Raw genomic sequence first — 12,258 nt, forward strand, 5'->3', positions numbered from 1 at the left:
TGTTCTAAGCTCTGGGGTAGACCCAAGTTAATCAAGTTGGACACAGTCCCTGTCCCACATAGGGCTCCAAGTCTTAGTCTCCTTTTTACAGCTGAGGGAGAATGAGGCCCGGAGAAGTGAAGCGACTTACCCAAAGTCCCACAGCAGACTAGTGGCAGAGCTAGAGTTAGAACCCAGGTCCTTCTGACTCTGTCTCACGCCCTATCCACTAGGCCACAGTGCCTCTTTATACATTGACGCCAAGAGGTTTATTGGTATTTCCTTGGTAAATTCTTCGAGCTGTCCTTTTTCTTACTGGTTTCTGGATGTTGGGTTGGCTCCGTGGAGGCTGGGAGAACTGAGCCTGGGTTGGGGTTTCCTTTCAGAGCTAGAAGCCTTGAAGGAGCGTTTCTGGAAGCACACCCACCCCACCACCAAGCCCACCGCCGAACGGAAGGTGAATCTGAGCATCATCGTGAAGGAGGCGGGTGCAGACGGCAAAGAGGAACTCAAGGCAGACGTCGTGCCGGTGACCTTGGCGACCGAAAATCTGGATGGGCAGGTCCAAGGGAAGCCAGGTACCTCCTCCCTCCTTAGCTGTTGGCCTTCGATGGATTGACCGGGCTAGGCCAGCCCCGAGCTCGGTTTTCCTTTGGGATTCTCTTCGCGTCCAGCTGTGGCCAATCTTTTTGGGACTTTGTTTGGTTAACTGTTGGTGATTTCATGCCGCCTGAAATGATGCAGTCGGTGACATTGGGTCACATTGGTTAGTATGAATGAGAGCCCCAGTTCTCAGGGAAAAGAGAAGAAAGTTAGAGACCTGACGGACCGGGACCGTGGTCACCGGATGGAGGAGTGAAGATTTTTGACCTTCCCCTGAGATTGGAACAAAGGGAGAGGGGTTGAAGTTGCTTCAAAAGAGATAATGTGCAACATCAAGCACTGAACAACTTAAACTTCGGGGTCAGACACTCAGTGGAATTAGTGGGTAGATTTTCGCTCTTGAGGAGAGAGTTTCTTGCTCTCAACTCTCCTGCCTCTGCCCCACTGCTCATGCCTTTCCCCTGTACCCAAAGTATCTTCTCTCCTCAGCATCACCAACCCCACTGAGCACCTACTGTGTGCAGAGGGCTGATCTAAGCGCTTGGGGGAATACAATGCAGTGAGAGTTAATAATAATAATAATAATAATAATAATGTTGGTATTTGTTAAGCGCTTACTATGTGCCGAGCACTGTTCTAAGCGCTGGGGTAGACACCGGGGAATCAGGTTGTCCCACGTGGGGCTCACAGTCTTAATCCCCATTTTACAGATGAGGGAACTGAGGCACCGAGAAGTTAAGTGACTTGCCCAAAGTCACACAGCTGGCAAGTGGCAGAGCCAGGGTTTGAACCCATGACCTCTGACTCCAAAGCCCGTGCTCTTTCCAGTGAGCCACGCTGAGAGTTAATAGACAAGATCCCTGCCTTTAAGGATCTTACAGTCTAGTAAAAACCACAAACGCAAGCTTCATCCCTCCTCTTTTTGGAAGTCTTAGGAAGTCTTCCCTGACTAACCCTCCATCACCTTCCCAGCTGGGCCATCCCATCAGCTACCGGGACACACATTGATCCTTTTTTTCGTTGTTTGTGTTTATTTCTCCTCCTTCACTCTTCTCATTTTCTAGTTGGCAGTTTGCGTGTCCTTGTTTCCCTCTTTTCAGGAGCAGGGATGGCATCTTTTTCTTGTACCTTCCCCAAGCACCTAGTATGGTGGTTTGTACATAATAGATACTGAACATAATCTATTGGGACTAGATAAACCATCATCCCATCATGTATTTTAGGGAGAGTCTAGAAGCTTGGGGTTCAATGAAGCAATCATTCAATCGATTGTATTTATTGAGCCCTTACTGTGTGCAGAATACTTTACTAAACACTTGGGGGAGTAAAATGCAGCTATATGACATATATATATTATGTGTATGTATATGTCCCTGCCCTCAACGAGCTTACGGTCTAGAGGGGGAGACAGACATTAATGTAAATAAGTAAATTACGGATATATGCTCTAGACTGTAAGGTCATTCTGGGCAGGGAATGTATCTGCTGATTCAGTTGTATTGTACTCTCCCAAGCACTTAGTACAGTGCTCTGCACTCAGTAAGTGCTCAATAAATACGATTGATTGATATATACTTAAGTGATGTGGGGCTGTGGGGAAGTAATGAGTAAAAGGAGCAAGTCAGGGTGAGTAGAAATGGGAAAAGAGGAAAGGAGGGCTTAGTCAGGGAGGGCCTCTTGGAGGAGATGTGCCTTTAATAAGGCACTGAAGGTGAAGAGAGTAATTGTCTGTCGGATTTGAAAAGGGAGGGCATTCCAGGCCAGAGGGAGGAGGTAGGCGAGAAGTCAGCAAGGATAATCAGCTAAGCCCCAGGGCTCCTTCTGTCCCTAAGAATCCATTATATTTTTCCCCCCATAGTTCAATGCCTTAGCCCAATACGTGGACTACGAAGAGTCCAAGAAGACATCCTTGGCTACAGCCCAATCTACCAAACCATCTTTTTCAAACTAAAACCCCAGTCTTGCTGAAACGTAGATGTGGGGGTGAGCGTGAATGTGTGCATGTAGTTTCTTCAGCCAGCATATGCTTGAGGCAGTTAAGTTCAAGGATTCATTGTGGTGGGGCTAATGTATTCATGTATTCCTCCCTGCCTAGGTGAAAAACTACAAGTGCTGAAAGCAAAGCTGCAGGAAGCCATGAAACTCCGCAGGCTGGAGGAACGCCAGAAGCGCCAGGCCCTGTTTAAGCTGGACAACGAAGATGGATTCGAGGAGGAGGAAGAGGAAGAAGAGGAGATGACAGATGAGTCGGAGGAGGAGGAGGCGGCGGCGGCGGCAGAGGAGGAGGAGGAGGAAGAGGAAGAAGCCAATCAGGAGGTCTCTGCAGCAGTTGCATCATTTTGTCACTTTTTTAATGTGTGCTGACTAAGCCGTGATTAACCAGGGAAAGAGAGAAAATGAAACTTGCCTGTGATATTAGCCCTGGAGCATTGCCAAGGGAAGATAATGAGCATGCTCAGTTACTCGAGAAACTCTAGCTGCCCAGACTGAGAGAAGCTATAGACTCTGGGTCCCATTTCCGCTGATGGCTGACTTGTTGACGCTGGAGAGGGAAAAGTTACTATCGAGGCTGCTCTGCAGCGGGCAGGTGCCTTAGTCATGGCCAAATTAAACCTCCTGCTGCTTAAGACTTTTTTTTAGCGGCGAGGCCTGGGATTCAGGTGACTTGAGTTCTCATCCCGTCTCTGCAACCTGCTTGCCTGGTGACCTTGGGCAACTCACTTCACTTTTCTGGGCGTCAGTTTCCTCATCTGTCCAATGGAGATTTAATACCTGTTCTCCCTCCTTCTTAGATTAGGAGCTTCAGGTGTGGCAGGAACTGTGTCTACCCCATTGTTTAGTACAGTGGTTGGCCTATTGTAAGTGCTTAACAAATTCCTTATTATTATTGAAACTCCACCTTATGAAACCCAACTTCTGGGCTCAAAATCAACCTTTATTAAGCCTGGGAGCCAAGTCTCAAAAAGTGGAGGTGTAGCTGGCTCATAGAGATCGCAAAGGAAGGCCCTAGGGTTTGGGGGAGACGAGCTGGTGTCAGACATTCTCCGTTCCTATCGGACCTGCTTGCTGGGGAGATATATGATTGTTGAAAGGGAGGGCAGCTTTCTTCCTCTCAATCAATCTGTCAATCAGAGGTATTTATTAAGCACTTAGTATGTGCAGAACACTATATTAAGCACTGGGGGGAATATAATTTGACAGAATTAGCAGACGTGTTCCCCGCCCATAATGGACGTACAGCCTAGAGGGGGAGGCGGACATAAGTATAGATAACTAATTATAATATATAATTTAAAGATATGTACAGAAGTCCTGCAGAGTTGAGGGTTGGTCAAATATCAAATACCCGAAGGTCACAGAGCCAAGTGCACAGACTACATAATAATTGTGGTATATGCTAAGTGCTTACTATGTGCCAGGCACTGTACTAAGTGCTGGGGTGTATACAAGCAAATCATGTTGGACACAGTCCCTGTCCCGCTTAGGGCTCATAATCTTAGTCCCCATTTTACAGATGAGGTAACTGGGGCACAGAGAAGTTGAGTGACTTTCCCAGGTCACATAGCAGATAAGTAGCAAAGCTGGGATTAGAACTCAGGTCCTCTGACTCCCAAGCTCGTGCTCTTTCCACTAGGCCATGCTGCTTTCCAGTTTAGCCCAGTTGAGAGACCTGGACTCTTCTGCCCTGAACAATGGGTTTTTACCCATTGTTACCCTTTTTTAAGATTTGGTTTCTTTTTAAGGCAGGGAGAATCTTTGTCCTTCCCTATCAACCAGAGCTGAAATTCAAGCGCTAGAAATATGTCGGATTTTTCTTCCCATCAGCCAAGATGTCCAGGGTCTAGCCAGATCCCTGATTCCGGGTTTCGCTCTAGGATCGAAAATGATGTTACTTGGAGCAAACAGCACTATATCTTTTAGCAAATTGTTTGGGTGTTTTCTGTTTTTTCCTTCTTCTCCCATAAAGATGGCAGAGTTCCTTTTGGGTGATGAAGAGGCAGAAGACAAAGTGGGGGAAGAGGAAGATAAAGACACCTTTCAGAGCACCCTGAACAGCAGCAGAGAGGTTGGCAGCTCCATCGATTGTGGTTCTGTTCCCAAACCTGCCACATCAGAGTCGACATTGCTGCTCTTTAAGGACAATTCTTCTAAGATGGGGTATGGCATTCTGTACGGAGGGGAACCCTTTCTAAATGGACCAGTGTGTTCCTTCCAGATAAATTGAATCCTATCTTTGGCTTTTTCCTTTTTTCTTTTTTAATTTTGTAGATACTCTGCTGAAGAAAAATGTGAAACCAGTGAAGGATCGGGAAAAAGATCTAGCAAACTAGGTAAGATGCTAGCTGTTCTTTCATGGTCTCCCTCTGGACTACAGGTTTTTTAGTACTTTTAAAGGAGGTTGATATCTCCCCTCCAGAATCACTTCCATCAGGTGGTGTGAACCCTATTGTATCATCATCATCAATATTATTATTATTATGGCATCTGTTAAGTGCTTAATACATGTCGAGCACCACCGGAAGTGCTGGTATAGCTACAAATTAAATGGATCAGACACAGTCCCCGTTCCACATGGGCTTACAGTCTAAGTAGGAGAGAGAGTTAGGCATTGAATCCCCATTTGACAGTTGAGGAAACTCTGAAGCACAGAGAAGTTAAACGAACTTCCCAACGGCACACAGCAGGCAAGTGGCAGAGCCGGGATTAGAACCCAAGTCCTCTCAGTCTTGGGCTCTTTCCACTAGGCCACAATGCTTCCCATTTAGAGAACTTAATGTTAAAAGAGGAGTTAGATGCCCATTCTGCAGTTCTCTCTCCAAAATGTTCTCTTATCAAGAGCGGGATCTCGATTTTCTGAAACGCAGGTATCATGATTTAACCCAGTTAGCGATTTTTTAATGATTTTTTACTTCATCTGGCTATGGCCAGCTCTTGGAGGCCAGCTGGTCAGGATCTTGATTACTCCAAACTTCCCTACACTGCTCTTTTGGAAGGCTACACCTGTTGGCATTTTCTGGATCAATTGAGAAATTTTAAGAGGTCAAACCCAGCTTAGTTGGGTTTGGAGTTGACATCCTGTGATCGTTGATTGGTTTTAGTGCCATGAAGCTTTACCCTAGAATTTACCTTCCCTGAACATATCAGAGCATGGAATTTGAATGGAGCCCCTGTGAATTGTACCTGACAGCTTTAATTCTCAACTCTTGGCGGCTCAAAACAAACCCACCCTTAAGAGCCGTTTCTCTTTCTCTAGAAGAAGATGATTCATGTTCGTTGCCGACAAAGGAGAGCAGCCACAACAGCAGCTTTGAGTTGATTGGCTCCATGATTCCGTGCTATCAGCCTTGTAACAAGCAGCCAGGGCGGGCCGGCTTCCTCCCTGCGATGGGGGGGTTCAGGTCGCCCTCCCCGGGCTTCTTTAGAACGAGTTTTATCAGCTCAGCTTCCAAGGTAAGAGAGGAGAGGTTTCTTCTTTTTTTTTCGGGCAAGCGGGGGGGAACTTCCTGATTCTGGACATTTTTAAATAAAAAGTTGCCCACCATTTTTTGTATTCGTGCTGTGACTTCATGCCAGCCACGGAGGATCTTGGGAAATCAGAAACACTCCTCTTCAAGCGTTACAACCAAAACCCTTAACCAGTCTGCTGTTCATTCTTTCATTCATTCAATCATATTTATTGAGCGCTTACTATGTGTAGTGCACTGTACTAAGCGCTTGGGTATATAACAATAATCAGACACATTCTGTCTTCTGGAGGTAATATTAAAAACTCCCTCCAGGTGCAACACACGGTACTAAGCGCTGGGGTCGCAAATGTTTTTGCTTCCCTCTATGTTTCTCACTGCCCCACTCAACTGTCATTTCTTGAAAGGAGATGAAAAGCTTCAAGTAACGGCTTCGGCTTTTGTCACGTGCGTGGGTGACATTTTGAAAAATGGCCGGTTTTTGTTTGGTTTGGTTTTGTTGACAGAGTTCAGGAAAGCTGTCCGAACCTTCACTTCCTATCGAGGATTCCCAGGATCTGTACACAGCCTCCCCGGAGCCCAAGACTCTCTTTCTGGGAGCCGGAGATTCCCAGTTTCAGTTCTGCTTAGAAGATGACACCCAGAGCCAACTGTTGGATGCAGATGGGTAAGTCGCATTTATGTTCCTGTGGGCAGAAATGCTGGTTGGGTGCCAGGTGATTTTGTTAAAAATAAAGTTAACTTCTGTCCCTCCATATGTACTTGGTGTTGATTTCTCAGAGAAAAAGGAGGGGGTGGACCACTGGTAAAATATATCCTGTTGGCTTAAACAAAGTCTCATTCTCCAGGCACTAGAAATTGAAGGTCAGTGGCAGTGATTCTTAATACTTTTTCCCCCTCCAGGTATCCTGGAGTCATTATTCTTTCTCACCGCAGGCATACCTGTGGCCTTTAAATAATATCTCACAACTGTCACATTTAAACAGCATTATATTTATGAGCACAAAATGAACATGCAGGAGCTTTGTGATGTAAAACGAAAATGCCATTCATAAGTGGTACTTATGAGAAACTGAACTTGGCAGTGAGAGAGGTGGAGATTGATGGGTGACAGACGGGGGTGGCAGGCAGGAAAAGAGTAAATCCTCCCCCTGAACTTGCCGAATGTTCTGATAGAGTAATTTTGTCAGTCTCCCCTGCCCCAATCAGGTTATAAGGTCCCTGAGGACACGGATCTTGGGTCTTGCTTTGGATGTGCTCTTCCAAGTGCTTAGTACAGTGTTCAGCACTTAGCGAGCACTCAATAAATGCCATCGATCGTTGGTTGAAGTTTAGGTTTCCCCCTGCCCTGTTTTTGAAGTGAACCCTCCGATTTTGCTGCAGGGCCCCTTGTAGATGAAGGATGGTGAGCGCATTTTGACAGTGGAGGTGGGAAGAGTGAGGAGTTGGCTTGACTCCAATGCAGAGGATTTGGCTTATCAATCAATCCATCAATCAGTGATATTGATCAAGCACTTCTGTAAGAGGTGCTTGGTAAAGTACAAAACATTAGAGTTGGTAGATAACGATCCCTGCTCACAAGGCACTTACAGTCTAGTTAGACAGTGAGTCCCAAGTGGGACAGGGACTATGTCTAACTTGATTATCTTATATCTAACCCAGTGCTTAATTCAGGCCCTGGCAACAATAAGAGCATAAGAAGTACCATTAAAAAAAAATCCTAAAAGGGAATACAGACATTAAAGATATTAAAATAAATCAGAGGGGAAAGAGTAAAGTATAAAATTATGTACATAAGTGCCATGGAGCTGGGGTGAAGATCAAAGTGCTTGGCATAATGGATAGAGCATAAGCCTGGGAGTCAAAAGATCATGGGTTCTAACAGTGCTTTGCACTTAGTAAGGGCTTAACAAATGCCATCATTATGAATCCCGGCTCCTCTACTTGTCTGCTGTGTGACCGTGGGCAAGTCACTTAATTTTTCTATGCCTCAGTTACCTCATCTGTAAAATGGGGATTAAGACTGTGAGCCCCACATGGGACAACCTAATTACCCTGTATCTACCCCAGCATTTAGAACAGTGCTCGGCACATAGTAATCGCTTAATACTAACCATTATTATTACTATTATTATTATTAAGAGGTAGGTAGCCAAGTGCATAGGTGGTGCTGAGGGAAGGGTAGGGTTGGGAAACGAGGACGGTTCTCACTGATAACACAGAGAACGATGCTCTTAGGTTCTTAAACGTTGGGAATCACCGGAATAAGTACCAGACTTCCAAGGACAGGCTGCCATTGGCTAGTATGGATGAGAATGCAATGGATGCCAACATGGATGAGCTACTGGACTTGTGCTCGGGGAAGTTCAAATCGCAGGCTGAGAAACCGCCGCTCGGGCACAACACTAAAAAGGATATGGAGGAGCTGCTGAACCTTTGTTCGGGGAAATTCATCTCTCAGGGTAAGGGTGGGGACCTGCCATCTTGGGCCCCTCTTTGCATTTCAGTAAAGACCCTTCCTCCCCTCAGGGCCCTAGGGGAAGGTAGGGGATGGCCTCTTGGAGGAGATGTGCTTTTAATAAGGCTTTGAAGGTGGGGAGAGTGATGGTCTGTCAGACAGAAAGCTGGGGGGAGTTCCAGGCCAGAGGTAGGACCTAGGCGGGGGTCGGCGCCGAGACAGATGAGATCGAGATCCAGTGAGGAGGTTGGCGTATAAGAGAAATGCTGTCACATCATTTCCCCCAAAGTGGGCTGTGAGACCGGAGGTCGTTTGAACAGAGATTCTTTCTGCTCTTTGGGATAGCAGGTTCCTCCACCCCAGCCTGTTCCGAGTCTTCCAAGCAGGAGAAAGAGCCGGATACAGACGATCCGATGGCAGAAGCACTTGCACTTTGTTCGGGCTCCTTTCCGACAGACAGGTGAGGGCCAGGTTCGGTGCTAATGCTCCTGCCCAAACCCCCGGGGTCTTGGTGTCCTAACTCCCCCCCCCAAAGTTCAGCCTCTTGTGGGAAGGAGCCTTGCGCAGCCAAGAAAAATGTGGATGAGCGGAAATGGGAGGCCTCAAGGGTGTCTCTGAAAGACTTGATTGGGGGGCATTGTGGTCCAGTGGAAAGAGCACTGGAATGGAAGCCTGGAGACCCAGATTCTAGACTGCTGGGTGACCGTGGGCAAGCCGCTTAACCTCTATGGGCTTCGGTTTTCTCATCTGGAAAATGGGAATAAGACATCTACTCTCCCTGCCTTTGACTGTGAGTACTGTAGAGAGATAAAGACTGTCTTGTCTGCTCGTCTTGCACCTTCCCCAGTGCCAAACACAAAGCGATACAATTATACTATTATTGATGATAGTAATGTTCACATGCTTTTTACACATTGGTTTGCATTTTAGGGAAGAAGAAGATGAGGAGGAAGAGGAGGAGTTTGGGGAATTTCAGCTTGTGGCTGATGACAGTGTGTTCGACAACGAGGAGGTGAGTAGGAGAGAACCCAAGGGACTTTTGCAGAGTTCCATCATCGTCATCATCATCAATGGTGTTTATTGAGCGCTTACTGCGTGCAGAGCACTGAACTAAAGCGGTTGGGAGAGTACAAATACAACAGAGTCGGCTGGCGTGTTCCCTGCCCACATAGATACCTTCGGATACCTTCGCCACCCACTACCTCCGAGGTCGGTCGACTGGTGCCAGAAAGCTGCCACACTTCCTGGAAGGAAATTGGGCCATTTGGGCTTGGGTTCACAGACATCATTTCTGTAAAAACCTGCCTCCTGCCCAACCTCAGAATTGATTTTTCACTTGGCAGGAGGAGACCCGCGAGTCCGATGAGGAAGATCCTGAAGAGGAAGACCCTGAAGAAGACGATGAAGAAGCACTCTTGCAGCAGTCTGAAACCCTGAAAAAACAAATGTAATGAGAGTTGGGCTCAGCCTGGACCTAAGAGCAGACCGTTAGGGCTTTAATAGCTGGAAACCAGAACTTAATTTGGTTTGGTTTGTCTTAGTAGTGGTTTTCTGTTGGATTTTATGTAAAAGCAAAGTGCCTGGCCTCTTAGAGGTTTTTCCTTCATATATCCTCTGTCCCAATATCTTTTTTCCCCTTATATCCCTCCATCTGTCACCCTGTCCCCTTCTCAGTGCCCCTCTATCTCCTCCCTCTCTCCCTTTCCTCCTCTCATCAGCCTCCTGAGGAGATCAGAACTGCTAGATCTGCTCTGAGTGAGAGCTAGGGAGGAATTCTGCCTTTAGTTACCCATCATCATCAACTGTGTTAATTGAGCTTACTGTGTGGAGAGCGCTGTACTAAGCATTTGGGAAAGTAGAATAAAACAGATTGGGTAGACACATTCCCTGCCCCCAGTGAATTTACAGTTTAGAGGTGGAGACAGGCGTTACTATAAATAATATATAACATGTAATTTATAGATGTGTACTTACGTGCTGTGGGTTTGAGGGTGGGGTGAATATCAAGTGCCCAAAGGTCACAGATCCAAGTGCATAGACTACGCTTAAGGAAGAAGGAGCTGGGGGAGAGAGGGCTTAATCAGGGACGGCATCTTGGGAATCAGTCAGCTGTATTTATTGAGCACTTACTCTGTGCAGAGCACTGTACTGTGTGCTTGGGAGAGTACAATATAACACACATTCCCTGCCCACAATGAGCTTACAATCCAGAGGGGGAGACGTATTAATAGAAATAAATAAATTGGAGGAGATGTGACATTTTAGAACAAAGTTCTTAGGTGAACTCCATTCCTCTTGACCATGGGCCAACCCCAGGGAAGTTGGGAGAGGGGGGTGATGGGACAGGTGTGGCTTTGCAAGGAAAAGGTTGCCTGGCCTGCACTTGCCGGCCTCCCCTCAGTGATCTCTTGTACATAATACGGTCCATGGGGAAGTCCAGTGGACTCAAACCGCTCATAAACCTCAGTGCCATGGCCTCAGCCGGTGACCCTTGATTCTGAGGTGGGAGGCGGCAGGGTGGGGAGCTCACCTTTTACTTTCTTTCAAAGGTGCCTTCTGTTGGACTTTGTCTTATAAACAACTTTCAAAATGTGCACTCTAGGAGGTTGAAGAAATTCCTGGAAGATGAGGCGGAGGTGTCCGGGAGCGAAGTGGGAAGCGAGGATGAGTCCGAGGGGGAAGAGATGGACGAATACGAAGAGGAGATGATCGACGAAGAACTCCCTTCCGAGGAGGAACTGCAGGATCAGATCAACAAGATTCACATGTCAGTGTCCAGGGCAGCCTTAGTGAGGGAACGGAGGAAGATCCGAACGCTTGGGGTCGGAAGGGACGGTCATTTCCCGTCTCCCCCCAGACTGACCCGGGCACCGCTCTCCTTTCTGGCTTTTGTAGGAAGACTCTGTTGGACGATGACAAGCGTCAGTTGCGTTTGTACCAAGAGAGGTACCTTGCAGATGGAGACCTTCACAGCGACGGTCCCGGGCGGACGAGGAAATTCCGTTGGAAAAACATAGGTGAGTGGTGAAGTTTTGCCAGCAGACTCACCCTGGATAATTCTGGAATAGATTCAGCAGTAACTACCCAACCGTCAGTAGTATTTATTGAGCGTCTTCTTCGGGTAGAGCGCTATACTAAGCACTTGGGAGAGTAGAACAGAGGAGTCAGACGTGATTCCTGCCCTCAAGGAGCTTACAGTCAAGAAGTTTAACATGGGGAGACAGTTCTCCAGGGATAGGCACCATGGCTAATTCCCACCTGCATATGCTCTCCCAGCGCTTAGTACAGTGCTCTGCTTACAGTAAGTACTTAGTAAATACTATTAATACTGCTTCTACTAGATAGGAGGAAGAAGGAAATGTAGATATGCAGATGCGTGAAGTGCCCAAGTTATTGGCTATATAGACTGATAGGCACAGAAGTGTGACAGGTAGTTAGAGAAGCAGTGTGGCCTTGTGGATAGAACACAGGCCTGGGAGTCAGAGGACCTGAGTTCTAATCCAGGTCCCTCGACTCATCTGCTGGATGAGTTTGGGCAGGTTGTTTCACTTCTCTGTTCCTCAGTTTCCCCATCTGTAAAACGGGGATTAAATCCTAATCACTTCTATGTAGACTGTGAGCCCCATGTGAATGGGGACTGTATCCAACCTGATGATCTTGTATCTCCTCCAGAACTTAGTACAGTGCTTGGCATCTAGTAAGCACTTAACAATTTCCATAATAATAATTATTATTAAAAGTTGGGGATACTCA

General features: G+C 46.8%; 1 protein-coding gene across 3 annotated transcripts in view; it reads left to right on the plus strand.

Annotated features, from left to right (window-relative positions):
* The window catches only part of CLSPN (claspin), a 29,602-nt gene that overhangs the window by 11,488 nt on the left and 5,856 nt on the right, over nt 1-12,258 (plus strand). The window contains exons 9-20 of one of the 3 annotated variants that reach the window (XM_029081491.2): nt 366-557; nt 2,678-2,898; nt 4,550-4,740; nt 4,852-4,913; nt 5,837-6,033; nt 6,554-6,714; nt 8,286-8,509; nt 8,851-8,965; nt 9,436-9,517; nt 9,849-9,952; nt 11,108-11,272; nt 11,401-11,522. In XM_029081491.2, the coding sequence (XP_028937324.1) occupies nt 366-557; nt 2,678-2,898; nt 4,550-4,740; nt 4,852-4,913; nt 5,837-6,033; nt 6,554-6,714; nt 8,286-8,509; nt 8,851-8,965; nt 9,436-9,517; nt 9,849-9,952; nt 11,108-11,272; nt 11,401-11,522 (1,836 nt within the window). The remainder of the gene's footprint in view (nt 1-365; nt 558-2,677; nt 2,899-4,549; nt 4,741-4,851; nt 4,914-5,836; nt 6,034-6,553; nt 6,715-8,285; nt 8,510-8,850; nt 8,966-9,435; nt 9,518-9,848; nt 9,953-11,107; nt 11,273-11,400; nt 11,523-12,258) is intronic. The other 2 variants (XM_029081492.2, XM_029081493.2) reach the window with 2 other exon arrangements.

The sequence above is a fragment of the Ornithorhynchus anatinus genome, chromosome 16, assembly GCF_004115215.2.
Source record: "Ornithorhynchus anatinus isolate Pmale09 chromosome 16, mOrnAna1.pri.v4, whole genome shotgun sequence".
Lineage (NCBI taxonomy): Eukaryota > Metazoa > Chordata > Mammalia > Monotremata > Ornithorhynchidae > Ornithorhynchus > Ornithorhynchus anatinus.